The sequence below is a fragment of the Ochotona curzoniae genome, unplaced genomic scaffold, assembly GCF_017591425.1.
Source record: "Ochotona curzoniae isolate NIBS_2020 unplaced genomic scaffold, NIBS_Ocur_1.0 scaffold_4506, whole genome shotgun sequence".
In the NCBI taxonomy this organism is placed as follows: domain Eukaryota; kingdom Metazoa; phylum Chordata; class Mammalia; order Lagomorpha; family Ochotonidae; genus Ochotona; species Ochotona curzoniae.
In genome coordinates, this window is record NW_024467119.1 from 55,775,512 (window position 1) to 55,801,615 (window position 26,104).

Sequence of the window (26,104 nt, forward strand, 5' to 3'; positions counted from 1 at the left end):
AACAGAATTCACATCTCTTCTAATGCAAGTTTGCAAAGTAAATGTCACAAGCCTGTCTCATGTTCCCAAGATTGAAGGCCTCGGAAAGGGCTCCACATGAAGAAAAGCTCACCCATGCTGATACAGGAGCGTCTGATGGGCATGGTATAAGGACAGGCCATGCTTGTGTGCACAACTGCATCCTTTGAGAGCCCCTCCTTCCTCCGCTGCCCTGTCACACACTTGTGTGCCCCAGGCCATCCCGTGTGACAGTGTATGCAAGTGCACATTGATGCACCTTCACAGTTGGGACCACTGCCACAATGCAGACATTGTGTGGTGCTGATGCATCGTAATGTATGTGAAGGAAGGAGCATATGTTAATATACTAACGGAGGAGAAAGCACTGTATAATTACTTGTTTTCCTTTTGAAAATTTAAGTCCAGTGATTTCAGCAAGAAAGTTTGAACAATTCAATTAGGGCTTTAGAAGGTACTGCAGTTGATTGGAATAATATATTTTTGGAAAAGTATTTATGGTTTTCTTCCTGCATTTGCTCCTCTGTTTTTCTGCAATTCAGATTGTAGCCGTCTGCAGAGAGGCTGCGCTCCTGGCTCTGGAAGAAGATATTCAAGCCAACTGCATCATGAAAAGGCATTTCACTCAGGCCTTGAGCGCCGTGACACCTCGAATTCCTGAGTCGCTGAGACGTTTCTATGAAGAATATCAAGAGAAGACTAAGCCACATGCATTCTGAGAAAATACATGTATTTGTTATGCTTAAAACCCTTTCTTGAGAAAATGTGTTTCCTTTTAAAAATTTGTCTCGAGTCTTAGAAGAAATCCTTGGTATAGACAACGTGTCTGAAGCACACTCACCAGCGTGTGAGTGCTCACTGCAGTGCTTGCGACCATTTGTATCAAAGGCGTGTGATGAGAATATCTGGGCGTGAGCCCAAGTCAGTTTGGATTGAAAATGTGTGCTAAATTTTAAAAAACAAACATTGAGTGTTTTCATTTTCATGCTGGTCCATTCGCAGCACAAAATGATTTCCTTACACCAGAATCTGTTGCAGTGCCTTCGTAAGTGGCAAACCTGTGGGTGCCATTTTTGTAGAACATAGAAATCGTAGGTGAATGAATGCATGCCGAGAAATATTTTCAAGTCTTTATTGTGAAGGCCAGCCAGTGAATATGGTCTTGTTTTCGAATATTTTTGTTTTCATTATAATATACCTACATTTTTTTACTTTAGCCTTCTTTACATGTACCTAGACAGAAATTTAAAAATAACAATTAAGAATCATTTCATATAATATGATAATATAATGCCCTTTGAAAATTTGTACAATTGCAAGTATAAGCCCACTATGTGCCTGGAGTTATGGGCTTGTTTTGTTTTCATAAAAGGCTATAAATAAATGAAGTGTTTGTGTTTTAATTTGCATATGCATTCAGGTTGCAAGTTAAGTTTTCAGTTCAAAGATAATCCTGGTTTTACAATTCATCATGTTGTTTTCTGTTGCACTCTAGATATATTTCTGCTGCCTATAATTTCTTGACCCCTTAAGAAATGTTTCAGAACATGATCCCCTGACTGCCAATCAGAGCTTGCACACAAATTTGATAAGTGTAGATCATTGAAAATTTCCAGAAAGACAAGCCAGGGATTAAATTTCTGATCGTCGAAGTGACAAGCTGTATGGTGCTTAGTGACAGAGACTCTGCACTGACATCTCTTCATCCTATGATTATCAGATTTGAAAGGCAACCTAGGTTTGCTGATATGTAAAACAACAAGACAAAGAGTATTATCTACAACTGCGCTGTTCCGTATAATATGCCAAATATAATGACCACTTGTTACATGTGGCTGTTTACATGAAAATTAAATAATACTGAACATTTCGTTTGTCAGCTTAGCTGCATTTCAAATGCCCAGCAGCACATCTGCAAGTGTCTGCCATACTGAACAGTTAAAATTCAGAATGTTTTCATCAGTCAGAATTTTCTGTTGGATATTGCTAAATTAGAAAATAAGGCTGGGCCCTGCGGCGTGGCCTAGCGCCTGAAGTCCTCACCTTGAATGCGCCGGGATCCTATATGGCCGCTGGCTCTAATCCCAGCAGCTCCACTTCCCATCCACCTCCCTGCTTGTGATCTGGGAAAGCAGTCGAGGACAGCCCAAAGTCTTGGGACCCTGCACCCGTGTGGGAGACCCGGAAGAGGTTCCTGGTTCCCGGCTTCGAATCAGCACAGCACCGGCTGTTGCAGCTCACTTGGGGAGTGAATCATCGGATGGAAGAGCTTCCTCTCTGTCTCTTCTCTCTGTATATCTGACTTTGTAATAGAATAAATAAATCTTTAAGAAAAAAGAAAGAAAAGAAGGCTAACACACTGAAATAAATAGAAACTCAAAATTGCTTTTATGGTTCCCTTTTTCCCTTTAGTGAGTATCTTATATGGGAAATATGAGAAGAGAGGAATGTAGCTTCTTATTAAATACATGGCAGAGGATACAGGAAAATAAGGCAAAAACCTAGCCCCAGGCACTTATACAAGAGAATCAGAAACTGTCACAGTTTAAAACCAGGATAGTGAGCTTGAGAGCAGACGGAGACTCTGGTTTGAGGGCTGACTGACTGGTGGGCAGCATGGGGTGCAGATGCCAGTAGCCACCAGCCCTTCAGCCAGTGTGATACGGGAAGCTATCACCAAGCCAGTCACGTCGTGCCCAACACCTTCACTGAGCCAGTGGAAGCTGAAGAATACCCTGCGCTGCTTTGGCATCCACAGGCAGCCTGTAACTTGGCCTGTCCTTTGGTTTTCAAAAAGGGAGAGAGAAGGTCTTCTGAGAATTCTAAGGACTGAGCTTCCCACTGCCTTCAAATGCACAGAATTGGAGAGCCTACATGTTAACAGGAAAACATGGATCCAAGCCAATTTCAACAGCTAATAGCTTACAAAGGCTTTGTAATCACAAAGATGCTGGGAGCATGAACTGGTACAACCATTTTGGGAAAGCATATCTAAGTAGTATTGAAGAACCTATAACCTGACAATTCTTTTGATGTAATATTGCCTGCAGCATGTATGCAATTAAGAGGAAAGATTGTACACTATTATTTGAAAGGGATACTAATAGCACTCTAAATATCTACCAATAAGAAAATGAGGTCATTCTCCACTGGTTTCCCAGGCCATAAACAGAGAGCTTGATAGGAAGTGCAAATGCCAAGATATGAACTGGCACCCCTGTGGGATCCTGGTGCCACGGGGCAGAGAATTAGGTGGCTGCCATATTGTGCCAACCCCAAATCAATGAAAATTTTTAGAACTACATATAAGTAAGTATATATAATTAAGCAAATGAAACTCAAAGCTGAGCAAAAGGAGAATATCTTAGAATAATACTTAGGGTAGTTAAAAGTTTAAAGCATGAAAAAAATCATGCATGGTGTTTCAGATATATGTATAGTAAAAGACTACATGGATAGAGGTGAAAAACACCAGATTATCCTCCGGGGGAGAAAGTTAAGGCACTTCAATTATATCAGTAATGCAGCATTCAGTTCTAAAACAGGGTGATGGGAATGCAAGTTCTTACAATATCTTGTCTAATCATCCAGTTTACTTTTGTGAGTTTCTGTTGCAGTCCACAGTGCCCACCACCCCATGTGTGTAGAAAATCACTGAATACAGTGGAGTAAAATGCAAGGTAATAACGGACCAGGCTTTAAGAACCCAGGAAACAATTTGAGGGATTGTATTGTCAGAGTGCAGGCAACACCTGCCTTGTACCTTCGGAAATCTTAAACATGACAGTGATCTGTTTCCTTAGCACTGTGGTTGTGCTAAGGAGTTGAGCACTGTAGCTTCAGTTGATTATAAACCAGTTTCTTTTGTATCTCCAGATATCCATTTCCTAACCACTAGAAAGGCATGCTGCTCCTTTGAAGTTTGTACATTTTCTCAACAGTACCCATAGAAATCTGAGTCACATAAAAGAGTGGGTCAGATGTTACTAAATGCTGGATAATTCAGCTGCATCTCCACAAGGATTTTATTTCTAATTTCAAGAGTTCTGTATTTATGATTTTAAAATAGCATATGACCATGCTATATTTAAGTTTGCTTGTGATGGAATACATGATGTAGTAGATGGAAAACTTCAGTTAAGCAAGGAAAGAAAATGATTAGCTTCCTGTCTTAGGGAGTCAGTTCACTTTTTGGCATCTGTTTGGTGAGAAGATCACCTTTGGCCCAGATCCTTTTGGAGAATCTAGAATGTTCATGTTGACTTTTTAGCATTCAGATAAATTTAATTTTAATAGCATAGTAAATTTTTTTGTAAAGATTTCTCATTTCAAATGCGGAGTTACAGACAGAGTGGAGGCAGGGAGAGACAAAGGTCTTTCTTTCCATCTGCTGGTTCACTCCCCAGATTGCCACAATGGCCAGAGCTGAGCCAATCCAAAACCAGGAGCCAGGAGCTTCTTCTGGGCCTTCCTCATGGATACGGAAGCCCAAACATTTGGCCATCTTCTGCTGGCTTTTCCCAGACCAGTAGCAGAGAGCTGGATCAGACGTGGAGCACCCAGGAGTCTGACCAGAGCTCATAAGGGATGCTTATGTTTTCAGGCAGTGGCTCCACCCACTATGCCACAATGTCGGCCCTAGTTTTTTTCTTCTGAGACTTAAGAAAGCTTCTAACTTACATTTCGTCATGACTGAGAAACTGTACTAACTTAACCTGAAAAACATTAGTCCTGACTTAATATCATATCTAAAAGGGGCTTTGAAAATAATGGGGTTTTGCATTTTTGAAAAATAACTGATTTTGTAGATGGTCCAAACAAATCTGTCTTCATCTGGGAGAAGGCAACAGGAAATACAGAATGCAGTTATTTCAGTAGTTTCTTAATTTAAATTCCAGAATTGTGGAGGTACTGGAGTCTTTGTCATGTTTCCCTAAGTCCTTCCTTTGACGATGAGTACACTAAACTATTTTGTTAAGTTGTGTATGGATATGCCAACACTGGTTTCTAACTGTCGTCCACATAGAATTCAACAGCCAAAATGTATTATCTGCCATTTTTCTCTGGAGATGTGATCAAGGATCTTGATTATCCTGTATTTTCCAGGCAGGCCCAATGAAGAAAAGGAAGGCAAATAAATATATTGATTTATGTTTATATTTATTTACTTATCTTACTATTAATACTTTGGGTGTGTCCCCACAACTATTAAACTCTCTAGGGAGAGGTAACCCCTCATCCCCAGGAGTGGTTCAGAAGGGAAGGCAGCACAACAGGGACCCGCCGCCGCCTCGGCAGAGGGACTGCGTGGAGGAAACTGCTGCCTGTGCTGCGCAGGCGCACAGCAGGCAGAGTGGGCACAAGGCCACAGAGCCACCAAGGCACCCTGTGCGTGTCTGCCTTTTTCTGCTTCTGCTGCACAGCAGCCCTGTAGGCACACAGTTCCAAGAGCTTCAGGTTCTTGAAGTCCACATCCAGCTTGCATGCGCTCACAGGGTCATTCACATCTTTTGCATACGTGGCAGAAGTTATCATCCCAGACCCAGTTAGCCCCATTGGGCTCTGATCATCCAAGCTCAGGTTTTCCTGGGTTTGTTTCATAAGAGGAGATGCAAACAGGGTGGCAGAGGTTTTGGGAACAATTGGTGCAAGGAGTCTAGAAGGGAATGAGAAAGGCCTTAGGCTTTCTGAAACGCCAAAGGCTGGAAACCGCCCTGGCAACATGTTCACAGAACTGCCATATTGACTGCAGAAAGAAGAGGGTTTCAAAGATATAAGTGGGAACAGAGGCCTGAAGCGGGAGGTTGAGAGGAGCTGTTACACCAAAAGGGCACAGCTTTCCCCTGTTCTAGTCCCATTTCATAGAATTATGGTGCTTATTTGTTATAGCAGCAGTAGGAAAACTAATACAGTCTTGTGAAAGAAAACAAAATCAGAGGTATCCAGAGTTAGAAGCAACCACATTTTCTTAACATGGTGGTATGTGCAAAAGTTCATTCAGATCCTCCACCCAATCACTGCAGTGTTACTTAAACTCCTTAAGAGCACAAAAAAAAAGGATGTTTTCCCAACTTTGTTAACCACCCCTTTACAGGCCATCGCGCCGGGCCCGAACAAAGTTGTTGAAGAGCATTGGATTTGGTTCCTTAAAGTTCATAAGTGGTAAGGGCCCTGGCACCATAGCCTAGTGGCTAAAGTCCTCACCTTGCACACCCAGGATCCTATGTGGGCACTGATTGGTTCTAATCCCAGTGGCCCCGCTTCCCACCCAGCTCCCTGCCTGTGGCCTGGGAAAGCAGTCACGGACGGCCCTATGCCTTGGAACCCTGCACCTGTGTGGGAGACCCAGAGGAGGCTTCTAGCTCCTGGCTTTGGATTGGCTCAGCTCCAGCTGTTGCAGCCACTTGGGGAGTGAATCAGCAGATGAAAGATATTCTTCTCTGTCTCTCCTCCTCTCTGTATATCTGACTTTGCATTACAAATACATATTTTTTAAAAAGTAGCTCATAAGTGACAAAAGGAAGCTGTATTGATGGAATTAAAAAGCTTAATGGTGTTCAACTCTGGAATTGTTTTTCTGAAAGTTAAATCTCTCTTCAGCATCCCCAGCTTGAGTTCTGTCCCAGTTCTGGCTTCTCACTCCGGCTTCCTGCTCCTGTACACCAGGAGGCAGTGTGGGAGAGCTTCTGGAGCTGGAGCTCCCAGGTGACAGGACGGAATTGGGTTCCTGGTTCCCAGGTTCATCCTGCAACCACTGCTTGACTGATTTGGGCTTTGAGGAGTAAACCAAACATTTGTCTCAAATCTAAAAGCAAGACAACTCAACATCGGCTTGTCAGCTATTTGTTTATTTTCTATCTGCAGACTTTACCTTCTCATCTTGCTTTGCTTGGTACAACCGAGCCTGGGACTACACCACATCAGCTATGTTGCCAGCTGATGTTCCAATAGACTGCAGGCCAGAGGTGCTGGAGTGACACTGCAGGAGTGAGGTAGAATGGGACCCGTTCTTCCCTGAGCATGGCTACGGGGTCTGTTTCCCCAGAGAGTGGTCACTCCTTCCCACAGCAGCAGTTGAATGCAGTTCTTACAAAACCTGCTGGAATGTGCTTTGCTTTCTCACAAAAATGCCAACACAAGGAAGGTGTGCATTTGTGGGTGTGGATTCTAAAGGTGTTAGACCAAGGAGGGTTTGTTGTAACATTGAATTCAGCTGAGTTTATTAATGGAAGCACATTTATCAGAGAGCCTGGATTAAATGGGTTTGCTGGTATTGCTACAAGAAACTCTAATTTGTATTTACTCCACTTGTTCCTGTGTTCAGTGGCTTACCTGTGCCCCACAGCTCCACGGGGTCAGGTGCTTTTTGTCTTTGGCGCTGTATTCCCAAGCAATAGTATCACAATTGATATATGGTATACACTGAAATTTTTTGTTAAAGGAATAAGCAAATTATCATACTGAAAGTAAAATTAGGAGAAATAGTTTCATACCTGATCTTTTCTGAGTTTCTCACCTGTTAACTGTATGGCGTCATTGATAACAGCAGTGATCTTGATATCTTAATATATGTTGTTTTAGTGTGGCCAAATATTTTGGATTCCTGCACTCATCAGTTGTTCCAGGGTTGTCTTTACAGTGAGCATGGTCAGAATCTTTTCTGAAGGTTTTCATGTTGTAAAGGAGAAGGAAGTGAAAGTACACTCAACAGTATTTAGATAGAGTAGGAAGTTGCATTAACGGACTCCACCATAATCATACAATTTTATTTCCTATTCTCCCCAAACAGTGCCTGCAACATCTCCCAAGTCATTGGAAGTTTACACATTGACCACTGTGTAGTGGAAAACCCATGTCAGGTACTGGGTTCTGCATTTTGAAACGCTTCTCCCATTCCTCACCTCTTGGCATTCTCTTTCGTTACCTCTGAAAGACATACTGTCTCTGGCTTAATTGTACAGACAACACAAGAGAACACCAGCCCTGTGCAGAGAGAGCCACAGTGTCACCCATGTCCTTCTGACCTCATTGTGGCAGCCTTTACTGTGTTGCCTTCCTGAGGGCCTGGGCACTTTTGGAAGTCTGAGCCAGATTGAAACTGGAGCTGAGACTGAAACTCAGCCGGGGCCCTGGAGGTTGGCTCAAACCTTGGCCAGGACCTTTGGCTGTCAGGGCCAAGGCCCCCAGCACACCCGTATGTGCATTCATCCAAGGCTAGGGCAGGGGTGAAGTAGGCAAGTAGACTGAGATCACGGCTACCACCTTTGGGAGTATGGACATAACCTCCTTGGGACTGCAGGGGCCTGGAGAGCCTGCACATGCGCACTCACAGCCTTGGTACCCTGGGTCTCTTGGGGTCCTTTTGGGGCTTTGTGGTCAAGTTCAGATGCCTCTGGAACTCAGGGTTTCTAAATCTCATTTCTGTTCTGCTTTGTGGAACAGAATTGGTTATGTGTAGCATGTTCTTGGACTTGATCACATTTGTGTCTTTATCCACAATTCCCAGAGTACTTGGGAAAGGACGAGGAAAAACATAATTTTAGCCCAGAACATCCATTTCCTCTCTCCAGGCTGCCCTTTGTTACTTTGGTGAAAGATCCAAAGGGCCATGGAGCGTGTGTCTGGGTTTTCTGAAAGGCCCATTCATCCATGTCTTGTGTTTAGTGAAGCTGAGATGCCAGGACTGAAGGAAGCCAACCCCAGATCCAGACAAAGTTGGTAGCAGAGCCAGTCACTATTTGCAAGGTCTAGGGCCATGGGAGCAGGAAGGGTCTCTGTGGTTCCTGAGGGGAAGGAGAAGCAGAGTGAGATGGAAACCCAAGAACTGCTTTTCTCAATGAATCAGAAAGCTCAGGTCCCACTTAAGTGATATGTTGCTGTACTGGGTGTCTCCTGTGGGGTCAGGACACAGGAAATTTGACGTGCCCCTCATCCCCTCACCCTTTTGTGGAATGTCCAGGGAGGGGAGATCCTTCCTTCCACACTGGGCTTCCAGCTTTCTGTATTTCACAGCTCAGTCTGGTTTTTTTGTGTGTGTCCTTTTATCACTGGCTCATTTCTTACTGTGGACTTAATGGGCCAGTGCCTATAGTCTGCAAATGAATTGCATTAGGAAGCACACTTGGGAGGAAGGCAAAAGAATTTTGGCAAAATCACAAAATGGGAATCATAATATGGCCATTGGAATGGAATCCTCACCCATCTCGTGGGGGTGCTGGGAGAATTAATTAATGTTTGTAAAGGCCTTTGAGTGCCTTGGAGGGAAGGTGCCACCAGAGCGCCCCATGGTATTGTGAAGGGATTATGTGCACCAACACAATACCAGGAGCCAGGATAGCACTAAAAATAAAGCAGAATTTTCTGTTTAGGAAGGTAAGGAAGGAAATGCCTCACTGAAAAAAGCTTAACTGTCTTTTAATACAAATGCTAGCGGGTAATGGAACAGCAAATCTGAGATTCTATTGTGAGGGAAGGATTATGTTTTCTCGGCATTGTCAAGGCGCTGTGGAACAAAACAAAATGACTGCTTTACCAAAAGAAGGTTATAGTCTTTTGAAAAAGAGATTAAGGGGATGTTTGGCTCTTGCACTGTGTAGTCCACCCATGAGGAAAAAAGGCAACAGTGAAGGCCAATGTTTGTTTGCCTTTTGGGGAGAGGGAGCCGTTTATTAAATTTAAAGAAAGGGACCTGCTACAAGTTCAGATACTGCTCAGTGGCTGCTCATAGTAAATCTAGTAGCGGAGGTAAAAGCCTCTGCTTCTCTCTCAACTACTTTGAATCACAGATCCGAAAAGGCAGCAGAAATTATTCTGGTTTATGTGTACACAAGAATGATTGTATTAACTTTAAAAGAAAACTAAGACTAAGCAAAACTTGACTGTGTCCTTGCTGTGTCACGTGCCGCCCTTAGAGCGCGGATGCCATGCGCGGCATTCGGTCACCAGAACTGCCAGCAGCCTGGGAGCCCGGGCCCTCTCCCTCACCCTGTCCTTTCCCTGCACCTCCTGAGTTTGTAACAAGGGCTCTGGAGGCTGAAGCAGATTAGCAAACAAATAAATCCTTTAATGTCATGGAATACTTTCCCCGACATAAATGGGATTAATGTGCCAACCCAGCAAATTCAACATTTCAAATACCTCAGCCTCATAATAGGCCATTTTTCCCAAGCCCCTAATTTATGGCACAAAGGTCATTTTATGGTAATGTTTGCACTGGTTAGACTTTCTTTCTCCATTCTTCCTTCCCCTGCCATCGCCAGCACTCTCAATTGTCTACCTTGAAAATGTCCTTTTCATGGCCTTTAGAAAAGCATCAAAAAGCCCAAACAATAAAAACCTATAGTTCACAGAGAGGCCGGAAGAGCGGAAGAATGTGGAACATGACCCCCTACTCCCTCCCGCCCCAGTTAGGCCCCAGAAGATCTATTTCCAGGGCCTCCTGGGGCAGCAGTGGAGGAAGACATTTCCACCTGCCTCTGCCTACACAGCTGAACTGTGACCAAACGTGGTACTAGACAGTCATCAAAACTTAGGTCTATGGGCCCGGCACGGTGGCACAATGGTTAAGGTCCTAGCCTTGCACGCCCAGGATCCCATATGGGCGCCGGTTCTATCCCAGCAGCCCCGCTTCCCTTCCAGCTCCCCCGCCTGTGGCCTGGGAAAGCAGTCGAGGACGGCCCAAGGCTTTGGGACCTTGCACCCGCGCGGGAGACCCGGAAGAGGCTCCTGGCTTTGGATCGGCATAGTATCGGCCATTGCACTCACTTGGGGAGTGAATCATCAGACGGAAGATCTTCCTCTCTGTCTCTCCTCTCTCTATATCCGCCTTTCCAATAAAAAAAATAATAAAAATAAATCTTTAAAAAACAAAACAAAACAAAAAAAAAACCAAAAAAACTTAGGTCTCAAACGCCGTACTGGATCGTAGTCATGAGCCAACACCAATGCCGGGCTGCCTCCAAAGACCTGGTGTCAACCAGAAGCGGATTAAGTTGTGTGATCTGTAATCCTAGAGTATTCCTAAGCACCATGTTGGGCCAGTGACTTGTCCAGGGTCACATAGTGGGAGGTGGTGAGTGGCTCTCCACCACCTTGTTACATTGCCTGCCGCAGGCCTGCAATTGTCACCCTTCTCCTTCAGGGACCCCCATGCAGGGAGTTGGGAGACCATTTTGGGATTATTTACTAAAACCCATTGGGTGAATTCTGACTCATAATAACATTTCCCCTTGCTCACCCTTTGAAATCAGAACCAAGTGAGCCACCCAGCTGTTGTGTCCAATAGGTCATTTTCCAAGGCCTGAGAAGACAATGGGGCCGGAAGACATGGGCAGCTGGAGCCTGAGCCTTCCCTGTGGTACGGGGCCTGGGAGAGCCCGCCTTCCTGCTACCTAGGGTTTCCTCCAGGCAGGCCTCCCTGCATGTCGCTATATTTGCAGATGGCAGAAAAGCAAGGAGCATCGCCAGTGAGACACAGTGACACAGCAATACAGATGACTCCTGGCAATGTGGTGTTGAATGAATGATTATTTTGATTTTTAATATTTACTTGGAAGTAAATATCTGAGAGATCTTCCACTCACTATTTCACTTCCCAAACGGCTGTCATGGCTGAACTAGGTTAGGATGAAACCAGAAAACAGGAGCTTCTTCTGGGTCTCCCACATGGGTAGCAGGACCCAAGCAGCTTCTTCTGCAGCTCTCCCAGGCCATTAGCAGGAAGCTGGAATGGAAGAGGAGCAGCCAGGACAGTGCCACATGCAAACAGCAACCCCCCCCCCCCCAGGCTGGAAGTTTCTTATATACAGTAGTAGCATTTGCATGTAATGTATACACATTCTCTCATGTACTTTACCTAACATAATGCCAGATAGTATGCAAAACCAGTGAATAATGTAGACCAAGGGAGATGGGTTGCTGCATATACAGCACAAGCTGTGTGCTCCCGGAGCGTAAGTCCTAGAGAAAATCTTGACCTGCCCAGGGAAAGTGTTGAGGCTGTGTTCTGCTGTACTTCTGTCCCTGAAGGCCTTTCCATGGTGAGGTCATCTCACTAAGTTCCCCACCTCTTAAGCTCATCCCTGCTCTAGCAGTGGAGGAGAGGGAGCAGATGGGACAAAGCTAGCAGCTCAAATCCATGCTTGCACGTTGACATTGACATTCTCGTTCTCTCCTGCAAATGGGTCTCTTCCTCCTTTCCCAGGAGCCTAATTCCTTCATGTTTCCATGGACTCCCAGCAATTCCCCTTGCCTTCCTTGAACTGTCTCCGCTCTGTGCTGACACTGCTCCCGCTGCCGGCTTCCTGATGTTACTTTCTGCCTGGCTAGACTTGGGAGGGAGCTGGATTACAGACTCGGAAGCAGGATGCAGTGGCATCCTTCCCTTCCATGGATCCATGGATCCTTCCCTTAGGCAGGTTTCCCTCCTGGTTTCATACCTGATTTGAGATTTGTGGGAGAGGGTTACTGAACTTGACAGGAACATGTTTCTGTCCTTACTTGCACAGCCAGCATTTGAACTTCCTTCTCTCTGAGGGTACCCAGTAAACCACCCCATCTGGCCCTTCTAGCCTCCGATGCTCTGAGCAATCACAGCAGTAAGCGGCCGCTGCTTCAGTCCAACCTCAGAGGAAACAGAACAACAGTTTTAGAAGACTGGAAAAAAGAATACTAGGGAGCCTTGAAGGAAGACACGAAAAGATACCTTTGTACCGGAGAGTGACGCAACAGATGGGCAAGGCATGATGTTAGATTCATTTGCCGTATGATTTGACCTTCACACAGAGGCAAGTAGCCACTCCTAGAATTAGGTGACACTTCTAGCTGGCTTTGAGTAAAACTAATAGAGTGACTTGCTTACTCCGTGTCAATCTGGTTATTTGCTAACAGTGTTCAAAGTGCCACTTCACACAGGTCCAGGATTCCATAGGACAGAGATTCCTCTTGGTAAAAGAGTGCTGCTTAGCCTGGGATCACTGTGTGAAGAGGAGGTGCGATGTACCGGGGGACACGGTGGTGAGCACTGTGATGCTGAGAAACCCTCTGGGGGGACCCCAACAGTGTGAGCCAGCAGAACAAGGCGGGAGCTGCCTTCTGGCCTATTGCCGTAACAGCAGTGGCACACTGTCCCACAGAAAGAAGCTGCAAGCCATACCGTGGCACCTCAGGGCAGTCCCAGGTCCTCCCCAAGACTGGACCTGGGGGGTTCCTGCTGAGGCGCAGCCACTCACAATCTTGGGCTTGACATTCATAGAGTTTTGGAACTGTATGCCAGCCCGGCCGTATGCCAGCCGAGCCACTGAGCACTACGTGACTCTTGGGCAGCCACCAATGTCTACCATAGTAACGAGCCTTTGATCCTGGAACACACAGCCCGCAATATCTACCTTTTGAGGCCATGGAGGCTAATGCATACAATGCATGGAACAGGAGACCCAGGCCTCTGTGTGAGTGAGAGCTCCCTGGCCCTGCCTTCCTGCCTCCTCAGGGCACATCCTCTGGCTCATGCACGCGTCCTGCTGTGATCCTAACAGTTCCGAGCGGGCTGTCCTGAGCCTGCCGCCACCCGTTCCTTCTCACAGGGCTGAACTGTCAGTGTGCCGCGAGCCACTACGTGTTCATGTTGTTGATCTCACAGTTGCACTTTCTGTGAGTCACATTCCCGGCTGAGGGGCTGGACCCACGTGGGCTTTCCAAAGTCAGCACAGCCTGCCAGGCCCTTTCCTCAGCTGGGTCCACGATGACGCAGACGTTTTTCTTTTTCCTGTAGGTTCCTGGAAGTTTGTACAATAGCCATCAGGTTCTTTTTCGTCAGAATTCAGTCAAGAATAGATGTTCCTTGCTGCTTCCTCTGCCCTTTTGGTGACGAAAGTCTCATGAAGGCTGGTACAAACTTCAGTTTACTTTCAGAAAAGCAGTCTCTCTCCATGGGAGAATTTGAACCCGTGAAGCAGCTCCTGCTCCTCTCCCTCCTCCTGCTCCTCCTCCCTTCCTGTGCTCCATAGGACCAAGAACTATTTTCCTACTTGGCTCTCAGAATGCTACCACAGCACCGGTTCATACGTTTTTGTGCATTTTCTTTAAAAAATATTTATCTGAGCCCAGCACGATAGCCAAGTGGCTATAATCCTCACCCTGGCTGCTGCCAAGATCCCATGTGAGTGCCTGTTCTTGTCCCAGCCACTCTACTTCCCCTCTAGCTCCCTGCCTGTGGCCTGGGAAAACAGCAGAGGACAGCCCAAAGCCTTGGGACCCTGCACCCGGTGAGAGGCCCGGAAGAAGCTCCTGGCTCCTGACTTTGGATCAGCTCAGCCCTGGCTGTTGTGGCCACTTGGGGAGTGAACAAGCAGGCAGAAGATCTTTCTGTGTCTCCTCTGTATATCTGCCTTTCCACTTAAAAAAAAGTTTTTAAAAATTTGTTTTAAACTATTTATCTTACTTATTTCGGAAGAGAAACACAAAGGGAAAGTGATATCTCCCCACCCCCTGGGTCACTCCCCCAAATGCCTGCTATAGTTGGAGTCGGTCCAGGCTGAGCCAGGAAGCAGAATCTCAATCTCATCTCCCACGTGGATGTCAAGGACTCGACTGCTTGAGCTCTCACTGCCGCCTGTCATGGGCAGGAAGCTGGAATTGAAAGGTAGCTGAGACCTGAACCCAGTCACGCACCCCATGTAGCAGCTTAACCACTGTGCTAAATAAATGTCTGGCCCCAGTGTGCATGTTTTTACTTCTGTGAGGGAATGGGGAGGGGGGGATTCCATCCAGTGCTTCACTCCATAAGTGCTGGGGCCAAAGCCGAGAGCTAGAGCACAGTCCCTGTCTCCCATGCAGGTAGCAGAGAAGCAGTTACTTGAGCCATCAGTGTTGCCACCCTGGATCTGCAGTAGCAGGGAGCTGGAGCTTGGAGCTAAGAGCTGGAGCTGGGCCTTGTAGCCAGTGTAGGGAATGGGTGTCTGAATCACTAGGTTAAATCCTGCTCCTTATTTGTGCATTTTCAACACATGAGCAAGCATCTAGTTAAACACCTTAAGTGCACTGTCAAAAGTATTGTCAGTTCCCATGTTACACATATGAAAATGGGGGCACAGTTACCTACAGCCATACAGCTTGCAAGTAGGAATGCCCGGATTCATGCCCCAGGGCCTGACTTCCAACTGCTCTGTGCTGCCTCTTCCGTGGGCACGCTCATGGCAGTTCCCTAACCGTAGCTTTCCCACACATTGATGTTTGTGTCTCAGTTTCCTTATTTGTAAAACTGGGAATACCAGTGACAACTTTGTGAGCAGTGACATGTTGCCCTCTGTGAAAGGCATTGTTGGCAGATGAAATGAGGTCCCAGCGTGTGAAGTGGATAGAGACATCTAGATTGACCAGTGAGTGGAACAGGGCAGCTGCAGGAGGCAGCTTCCACTGCCTCCCTGTCTCCAGCTGTCCCCCACCGAGTCACTTGTCAGTTGCCACAAGGCGTCCATTAAGGATCAGTTCTGGCATCCCTTAGGACACCAAAATCCTTGGAGTCTTGGCCCCCTGTATGCAATGATGGAGCACTGGCATTTACCCTACTCATACCCTCCCATGTGCTTTAAGTCATCTCTAGATGGCACAGCAGCTAACAATATAAATGCCAAGGGCTGGGTAAGAAGCAGTTCTGTTGTTCAGAGAACCCACAGAGGGGAAGTCTGTACGTGTTCAGTATGAGCACAATCTTTTTCTGAGATATTTACCATCTGTGATTGATTGGATCGGTCGATATGGAAGACACCCGACTGATTGGAAAGCTTTATTGCTGACATGAATTCATCATCTCATAGTCACGCATTCATGTGATGAGCTTTAGCCTTCTTTCCAGAAGTGATTACTTGATGGCATGTCTTCCTATAAATGGCATTAGAAGCCAAGGACAAAGAAGGGCATTGGCTTTGTCTAACTAGTTTATCAGGAACTATTGGGGAGGGGGTTGTGGCGTGAGCCACAGCTTAACGTGTCCCCAATTCTCTACCCAGTATTGACTCCCACACACTGCACTGGGTACTTAGGAAGTAATTAACAGATACATTAAGTGTTTGTCAAATGGAAGTTCAGAAGCAGGCATTCGTCACAGCAGTTAAACACTGCTTGGGTCACCGGCAGTGTATCCATCCTGTATCACAGGGCGTAGGCTCAGATTCCGGTTTCCTCTTACTGCGCATGCTAGGAGACAGCAAGGTCTGGTTCAAGCACCGGCCTCCATGCCACTCACATCAGAGACTCAGATGGAGTTCCGCTCCCCTGCTGATTTCTTGTACGTCCTTGCCGAGTGGTCCCCTGAACGCTTTCAGGAGGGAGTGGAAGAACAGCAACCTACGCTGCCTCTTTGAAAAACCTCCCCTTGCCTATGGTTCTACTAGGAGAGACATAACACAAAAAGAGACAGGGCAAAGGCAAACATGGTTCTGAGCCACTGGGGTACCCTCTGACTTTGAGGGGTTCCAGCAAAATGAAATGTCTGGGGAGCATTTATGAGATTGTTACTGTGTCCAGGAAACAGGCCCTACTAAAGGAATCCAGGTGTCTGGGTCAGGTAGACTGAGTCAAGCAGGAATTATGTGAAATAAGGGCCCAGGGATGGGGTCTTGGCTTCCCCGGCAGTTTTCATGCCTAGTGTTTCTTTCTTTCTTTTTCTTGAAAGGTTTATTTTATTGCAAAGAGGAGGAGAGACAGAGAGGAAAATCTTCCATCCAATGATTCACTCCCAAAGTGACTATAATGGGTGGTACTGCGCTGACACGAAGCCAGGAGCCAGGAGCTTCTTCCAGGTCTTCCACATGGATGCAACGGTCCCAAATGGGCTTTGGGCTGTCCTTGACTGCTTTCCCAGGCCACAAGCAGGGAACTGGATGGGAAGCGGGGCTACCACAATTTAGAATAGGCGCCCAGAGGGGATCCCGGAGGGTTCAAGGCGAGGACTTTAGCCACCAGGCCATTGTGCTGGGGCCCATGCCTAGTCTCAGGCTTAGAACTCAACTGCTAGAAAGCAAACAAGTAAATAGAAGTTAATATGTCTAAAAGTTGGGCTGCGAAACCTCAGCATGGATATCACTTTGTTCTGAAATGAAGGTTTCTGGGTTACTGGTCTCAAAATGGGCAGTGGGGGTCCCAGCGCTGGAGACATTTACCATTTGTGCTTTAGTGGTTTCAAAATTAAAGCCAGTTTTTATCTGGCACCTCCCTGCAAGATGGTCCCTTCTTACTAAATAGGCAACAGAAATAAACCTTTGTGGCATATGTGTTGGTTTACAAATACTTAACAAAATTCAGCTCATCGAATTGCAAAAATGGTTACAAGATGTCCAGTTCATGGTATATGGAGAAACTTCCCTTTGGGGCTCTGGGTTTTCTTTGAGTTTCTTTGGCTTCTCTTTTGATTGACACGGCCAAATACAGGAGCTGTTCCCTGTGGCAAAGGTGCACTTCTCTTTGTGTATTTATAGAAGCTAAACATACTTCAAGAGGAGCTTGCTTCTCCTCCTTTAAGGAAGAGATGACATTCTTTTTTTTTTTAAAGATTTATTTATGTATTGGAAAGTCAGATATACAGAGAGGAGGAAAGACAGAGAGGAAGATCTTCCGTCCGACGGTTCACTCCCCATGTGACCACAATGGTCAATGCTATGCCGATCCAAAGCCAGGATCCAGGAACTTCTTCCAGGTCTCCCACACGGGTGCAGGGTCCCAAAGCTTTGGGCTGTCCTCGACTGCTTTCCCAGATCACAAGCAGGAAGCTAGATAGGAAGTGGAGCTGCAGGGATTAGAACTGGCACCCATATGGGATCCCAGCACGTTCAAGGTGAGGACTTTAGCCACTAGGCCACGCCGCCGGGCCTGAGAGATGACATTCTAGGCAATAACTTTTCTAAGCAGAACGTTCTGCTTTTTATTTGGTTTGGTTCATGCTAGCTAGAGCAGCAGGTCCACCAGTTCCTGCAGCAGGAGCAACCAGTGACTAGGTGGGCTGGGACACTGATGTGATGTCTGCTCTGCTGGTTAGAGATAACTTGATATGGGAATTAAAGATAAAAAAGAGCTTTTCCGGTTTTTTGGGGGGTGTTAGGAATTTAACTTGATGCCTCTCCTTAAACATTCATGCCTTCTGCAAGACACCTGTGCCGCAGGACTCCAGGAGCAATATTTTCACTGGTCTGTATGTCAGAGCGCCTCAAAGAGTTTTTCAGAAACAGCATTGAGACAGCAATTTAGGAGCTGGTGGCGTAGCGGATTAAGCTGCTAAAGGTTAAAAAGTCCCAGCTGCAATGCTTCCAATCCAGCTCCCTTCTAAAGCACCCGGGAAAATAGTGAAGGACAAAACAAATTCTTTTTTCTTGGAAAGGCAGATATACAGAGAGGAGAGACAGAGAGGAAGATCTTCCGTCCGATGATTCACTCCCCAAGTGAGCGCAACGGCCGATACTATGCCGATCCGAAGCCAGGAGCCTCTTCCGGGTCTCCCACGCGGGTGCAGGTTCCCAAAGCTTTGGGCCGTCCTCGACTGCTTTCCCAGGCCACAGGCAGGGAGCTGGAAGGGAAGCGGGTCTGCTGGGATTAGAACCGGCGCCCATATGGGATCCTGGGCGTGCAAGGCTAGGACCTTTAACCACTTGCGCCACCACGCCGGGCCCCCAAAACAAATTCTTGGACCTCTAAACCCACTTGGGAGACCTGGCAGAAGATTTGAGCTCCTGTCTTCGGCCTGGCCTGATCCTACCTATTGCAGACATTTGAGACAAGAGCCAACAAATGGAAGCTCTCTCTCTCTCTCTTTCATGCCTTTCAAATAATAAATCTTGTTAAAAAGAAAGATAGTCCAGCACATAAGAACTTATGCAGTCATGCTCAGCTTTGTTTTTTTTTTTTTTACAATATGCATCCTCTATGATCCCTTTTATGAATGAACTTCATGCTTTGGAGGGGTCATGCAAATCAACTTATATTTAAATTGTTACTTGTTTGAAAGAAACACAGATAGCTAACAGATATCTTCCACCACTGGCTCACTTCTCAAGTGACCCCAGGGCTGGTCCAGACCAAAGCCCAGCTAGGTCTTCCACGTGGGTGGCGGGGACTGTCGTACTTGAGATGTTAGCAGCTACCTCCCAAGGTGTGCATGGCAAGAGGCTGGAATCACAAGTGGAGACTGGACTCAAAGCGAGGCATTCTTGTTAATAGTGTCATTCCATTTCCCACCAGCATTGTGAAGTGGTCCCTGTACTCTCCGTTTCTGGGTTGTGTAGCCCTGCAAAGCGCCCAGTGAGGAACTGGAACTTTGCCTTTGCCCTGCTACTGGGAGATTTCTTTTATTTTGGTGTCCTGCTCCCCCAGGACCCGCTGAGCCGCGTGTCACTTTTCTTTCCCATGAATCAGGCCTTCCATTGCGGCTTTACTTCCTTTCTTCTTGGAGGAGGCTCAAATATCAAGAGACCTTGGACAAGTATGAAAGAATCCTAAACTCCAAAGCATCCAAGTTAGGGCATAAACTCGCAGAAACGATCCTCAGTAAAAAGGAATTTCTAGCCAAAATCATTTCAGAAAAAAACTTTATGACATAGCTTATTTTTGGATAATCACCCAAGTTTTTTTCATCAAGATTAAAATAATCCCATGAGAAGTCCTTTGCTTAAAAAATAACCACTGGCATGGTAATATGGTTTAACTTTGTCTAACCCAGAATTTCCCAGCTGATTGCCACAAGTTTGGGCTCCGTGCACATCTCTGAAACAAGCTTGGAGAATGGCTGTCCTGCAGCGAGTCCATAGCTTCCAGGCTCAAGGGAGCCACAGCAAGTTCACACCTGTTTCCTCAGCTCAGATTCGAGCCACATTTACACTTCCACACTGCTGTCCTAGAAACTAGGCTGCATTTTGACTCTGCTCTTTTGACAGAAACCATTTTACTGATTACAGAATGCAAGATCATCACTATGAGAAACCAAATACTGGTGAGAAATTAGATTGGATGAGTGTCCTCAGACATGACAACATTCAGAAAAACTGACTCCTATGAAGAACTCAACACGGAGCTAATGTGGTGGGCGTGGCATTTCAAGCTGCTGCCTGCAATGCCAGCCTCCCATATTAAAGCTGGCTTGAGTCCTGATTGCTCCACTTATGATCCAGTTCTCTGGATCCAGTTCCTGGACCAGCAGTGGAAGATGTTACAAGTGCTTGAGCCCATGTTCCCCATATGAAACACCCAGAAGCTTCTGGTTCCTGGATATAGCTTGTCCCAGTCATGGCTGTTATGACACATCCGGGAAGTGAACTAGTGGATGGAAGATCTGTTTCTGTGTGACCCTGTCTCTTAATCTCTGGCTTTTGAATAAATAAATAAGTCTTTAAAAGAGGAAGGAAATTTCATGCAAGACTGATGTGTAAACAAGAATGGTGATGATTACTATTTAGTCAGGACAGATGCCACAAGTAGCCGTATGATCATATTATCTGACCAATACCCCCTCTTCCTGTGGGAAAGCTGTCTAGGCAGCCAGAAGGTACAATCAGCAGGTTACTCTGTGAGCAAGGGAACAGCAGTGTTCACTGGAGGCCCACACTTGCCACACAGTCATCACACTGCACAGGAAATCCTCCTCTGCACTCAGAAAATTATAGTCCTACTGGAAAGGGAGGGAGAGTGGTTACAGACCCATCCTAGGCCTGCTGCACACGCCTCCCTGGATCACACTGGGTTCTTCTGTCATCTCTACGTGATGTTTCCAGATGGTTTTCAGACACCCCATTAGTCAAAACAGTCCTTTCCCCATTCTGTGTCCTGGTCCCATTCTGTGGTTCAGCCTGGTTGACCTGAGCAGGCCGTCTGGAAGAAGTGTGAGTGGACATCGGAGCATGCAGGGAGCATAACAGTTTCATTCCCACCCATGAACTTCTCTGAATCAGTAACTTTCTCTGTGGTCTGTGGTGTTTCTTGGGTTAGTCCAAGACAATTTAAACCAATACACAGAGCAAAGGAGCGGGCTTGTAACCCTCACTCTCATGTCTAATACTGTCACTGAGGGAGGATTTATCACCTCACTTGTTGCCACCCTTTTTTGCAATCTAGAAGAGGATGCTCTTAGCATTCCCTCTCAAGAATAATTTCACTCTTCTTAAGCACTTGGTATGTTTCCATCTCTGACATTGTAGATTCCGTAACTCTCTGGACTTTGCATAATAACTAGTGTAAAACTTAAGGCCAAATTTGTCACCTTTGTACAGGATCACTAAATGGACCCTTCTGCTTTGGCTTAGTTCCAGGTTCTGATTCTGGACTTTCTGTGTTGGTTGTCTTTCACTCTTGATTTATGTACTTGGAGATATGTCATACAGCTCTGCAAACCACTTATGTTCTCACTGTGTAATGTATGAGTTACTACAGAGGATGACAGTGGTGATCATGTGAGAGGAACTTCTCTGGCTTTGAGGAGCTTTCTGCCATGATTCTGTGTTGTCCACCTTGACTCATCTTTGGGAAAAGAACTCAGATTCCCTACTGTATAGGAATTTCTGCCTGTTCCAGACTAGTTCCCTACAGATTTCACGAAGCAAGGAGCTCGCATACTGTATTAGTTGGAGTTCTCTGAGCAAACAGACAGAATGAAATATATATGTACAAGGAGAGAGTATCGGAAAGGTATTTATCATGACCGATTGGCTCACGCCATCCTGGAAGCTGAGTCCCATCACCTGCTGTCTGTGTAAGCTGAGAACGCCAGTGATGGCATGCTAGTCTGGAGCTGAAAGTACAAAAGACGCAGGAATGCTGGTGTCAGAGGACAAGATGATTGTCCCAGCTCTGGCACATGGAAGACTTTCCCCCTTCTTCTGCCTTGGTGTTCCATTAAATCCTCCTAAACTGTAGAAGGCTCGCTCTCTGCTGAGGGCCATCTTCCTGGCCTCTCTACTGATTCAACCGCTACCATCTTCCTGCAGCACTCTCTCCCCACCCCCCAACACAGCCAGAAATCATGTTGTACCAAATAGCTGGACATCTTTTACTCCAGTCAAATTAATCATCATGCGTATAACATTCATTTACTCAGCTACATCAAGAATTCCATTAAAACAAGGGTGATGACGAACACGCATTTTGAGTGCTAGATAATTTAGCAGAATGCATGCTCAGTAGATTTAGTGATATTGCTGATGATAGGAGCACAGAGTTGTAATTCTGATCATTCAAACCAGGATAGCACTGCAGCAAGTCAGTAAAGACTTTCCAAAAAAGATGACTTTCTGGCATTCAATTTCCTGACTTGTGTATGACATGACTAAGGTTAACATGTTTGTTTACCATGAGTCATGCACTGTGATGTTGTAATTCATTTTATCTTTTTTTTTAAGATTTATTTTATTATTTTTATTGGAAAGGTGGATATACAGAGAGGAGAGACAGAGAGGAAGATCTTCCGTCTGATGATTCACTCCCCAAGTGAGCACAACGGCCGATGCTATGCCGATCCGAAGCCAGGAGCCTCTTCCAGGTCTCCCACGCGGGTGCAGGTTCCCAAAGCTTTGGGCTGTCCTCGACTGCTTTCCCAGGCCACAGGCAGGGAGCTGGAAGGGAAGCGGGGCTGCCGGGATAGAACCGGCGCCCAAATGGGATCCTGGGCGTGCAAGGTGAGGACCTTAACCACTGTGCCACCGCGCTGGGCCCCATTTTATCTTTTTAAAAAAGAAATTGTTCAGATAGCTGGAACTTTTAAGTCCCAGTCTCTTTTAGTCTAAGAAAATCCACACAGTGACACAGTTTTTGAAACCACCACAAATGATCCCATATTAAGGAAAAGGCAGTTAATGCATGCTGCTCAGCTACTGGCCAGATGTGGGAAATCCTTTTATTTTTATTTTTGATGATGCTTACATAATTGATCAGTGGGATTAGGGGAAAGTGGGTAACACCACTGTTTCCAAATTTTCTTTTTTGTTGTAAATTTTTATTTTAAATTTTTAAATTTTATGGTACAATTTCATAGACTGGGATTTCCCAAAATCCCACCCCCCGGGCAGATTTTTCCCACATTGCTACAATAGCATAGTCCTTCATAAGGAGTCACAATTCCATCAATCTGTTATTTAAATGTGTCATGGCATTGCTGGTACAGAAAGTGTCGGACAGAACTAGATGTGAGAAATCTTGCGAGGAGTTGCTTTGGGAAATTGAACATTTACCTGAGGATTGGGAACCTTATGACAAAGATGTTGTCTCGGGTCCTCTAGCTTGTAGGTGTTGTGACTGTCTTGTCCCTTTGTCAAGGCCACGAAGTATGCTCTAGATGTTTTGATAACTGACAGTATCTATCATACTTGCCAGGAGTTCCTTCTTATAAAAGTGGCCAGCCTTGGCAGACATGAGCAAGTAAGTAATCTAAAGATTTAGTAGGAAAAAAGCAAATTAGGAAGTCCCCAGATCATTATAAAAGCCAGAGTGGCATCAGTGTATCAGGGGCTGTTTTCTAAGAGCCACACAACTGAGAAGCCAAACATAGGCAGACAGGTGCACCACCTGGGAACCCATCGGTGATGTTCAGAGAAGAGACATTTTGGCAAATATGCAGTCAACAACAGGCATGTTGCCCCAGTGGATGGAAATAAGAAGAGTAATGGTGACAGCATTCGTATTTGCACAATGAGGATTTATCCTTTGAGTTTAAGAATACCTCACCTGGGCTCTTCTCGTCTGCATTTAGAGCAAACACCGATTTTATTCAATTTCAGCAACCCTGCAGTATTTCTTCTTAATGAAATTTTATTTTAGTGTTGCTATTTCTTCAAAGGCTCAGTTTGTACTAAGCCGCCTATGGGAGGGAGGAAACCCATATCCTGTTGCATCTTCAGAGCGAGCTGTTAGTCAAGGAAAGATTACTGTCCCGGGATCAGCTTAGGAGGCCCCTGGGTTTGCTTAGCCTGTGATTTTCTGCTCATGCCCAAGAGAGTCCAGCTGGTCCGGCTGCTTGTCAGTCCCTCAGGTCACTGGTGAATATGATCTGACGTCACCTCTTTTGGCACTACATAGTCCCTCCGTTGCGGCTCCTTGCTGCACAGGGGGTGAAGCGTCTGAGATCTCTCAGTCTCCTGCAGTAGTCCTCTTGACTGGCTTGTAGATGGATGACACTTGGAGGACTTACCCTGTGGAGCCTCCCATGTCAGCTTCCAGAAAGATGACATCTTGCAGCCTGGAAATACAGAGAGCAGACACACCTTATGGGCAAACTCAGACCAGTAGGATTGGATACCATTAAACCACATCTACTTTCCTCTACCCACACATACTGTGACAAGAGTAACAAAAGTTGCAGACGATTGAAAAGCACAATGAAAACAGCTATCAGCTATGATGCCCAGCAGTGGCCCCTGAGGACAGGCTCTAATGTGTTTGTCTCTTGCTGGCCTTTCTGTCCTTTAACTGCTTCCCAGGATTGCATGGGGGACATGTAGGGATATACACTTTGACATTTTTTTTTGTAATATTTATTTAAAAGACTGCAGAGAAAGAGGGAGAAACAGAAAACTCTGCTATCCACTGGTTCGTTCCCCAAATTAGCAGAGGCTATGCCAAGCCGAAGTCTAGAATTCCATCTGGATTTCCCATGTAGTAGCAGGGACCAAAACATTTGGGCCATTTTTTGCTGCTTTCCCAGGTGCATTGGCAAGAGGCTGGATTGGAACTGGAGCAATATGGGATATGGAAATTGCAGACAGCAGATCAATATGCTACATCCACAATGTCATACCTAGCACATGAGCTTCTGCCTTAAGCAAGCTGTGCTTCCTAAGAAAACTGCATTAAGTCAGATGCATATACTAACTCAAGAAAAAAAAATCCCTGAACAATCTTATCAAATATCAGTTGTTTTCCTCATTTACATAGTTGATAAAAGTGAATCTATACTGGTAAATAACCTAGTTCAACAAAATTCTGAGCTCAAAGTTCTCCCAGATCTGTCACAAGCATGGGACACAGAAAGCTACATCAAACTTTTGAGTTTAAAAGGAAAAAGGGGGCCCGGCGCGGTGGCGCAAGTGATTAAAGGTCCTCACCTTGCACGCCCAGGATCCCATATGGGCGCCGGTTCTAATCCCGGCAGCCCCGCTTCCCTTCCAGCTCCCTGCCTGTGGCCCTGGAAAGCAGTCGAGGATGGCCCAAAGCTTTGGGACCCTGCACCCGCGTGGGAGACCTGGAAGAGGCTCCTGGCTTCGGATCGGCATAGTATCAGCCGTTGCACTCACTTGGGGAGTGAATCATCAGATGGAAGATCTTCCTCTCTGTCTCTCCTCTCTGTATATCCGCCTTTCCAATGAAAAAATAATAAAAATAAATCTTTAAAAAAAAAAAAAGGAAAAAGGAAGCATAAGAAATTTTGTCTACTTCCAATAGTTAAATGGAATCTCATATATTCATTTATTTCCTCCCTTATTACTTTCATTAGATTAACTTACATTTCTCTTGTGGATTGTACTGGACCATATAGTCACACATGCAATTTGCTTTTCAAAGTAATGAATTCCCACATACATAACAGGAGGAAATACATTGTATTGAATTAGCCATAATTTTGGATATATAGGCCAAGAAAGTTGAGAAACACAAGAATAATGAAAACAAAGACATGTTGTAATTTGAGAAACCAAGAGTGTTTTTGGAGTAGTAGCATGTGGATTGCAGGGAAAGGTACAGGAAGCCCAACAATGAAGGGTGCAGGGACGCCTCCAACGCTCCCAACATGTCTCTTACACTCATCCTCTGACCCTTCTCTCTGGCAGGAAAATGGGGCTCCATAACTGACCCTGCCTCATAGCCACCCAGATGGTCTAGAACAAGACAGAAGGGAAGAAAGTTGGACACAAACATAGCAGAGCTACAGCACAGAAAACAGAGCCATCAAAGAGTTAAAACTTTGACTAAGTGTTAAAGAGATCAAATGCTTAAGTATCTGCAGGTGACAAAAAAAAAAAGTGGGGGAGAAGTTCATAGAGCAAGTGCAGTTTCATTTATTAATCCAAATGTTTATTGAGGTGGCAGGCATTGGGGTGTGGTAGCTAACGTCTCCACCCGGGAT

General features: G+C 45.7%; 1 protein-coding gene across 1 annotated transcript in view; it reads left to right on the forward strand.

The window, feature by feature from the left end:
* The window catches only part of SPATA5 (spermatogenesis associated 5), a 211,496-nt gene extending 210,094 nt beyond the window's left edge, over window positions 1-1,402 (forward strand). The window contains exon 16 of the mRNA XM_040967253.1: window positions 561-1,402. Coding sequence (XP_040823187.1) covers window positions 561-737 — 177 coding nt within the window. The 3' untranslated portion in view covers window positions 738-1,402. The remainder of the gene's footprint in view (window positions 1-560) is intronic.
* Window positions 1,403-26,104: the final 24,702 nt, after the last annotated feature.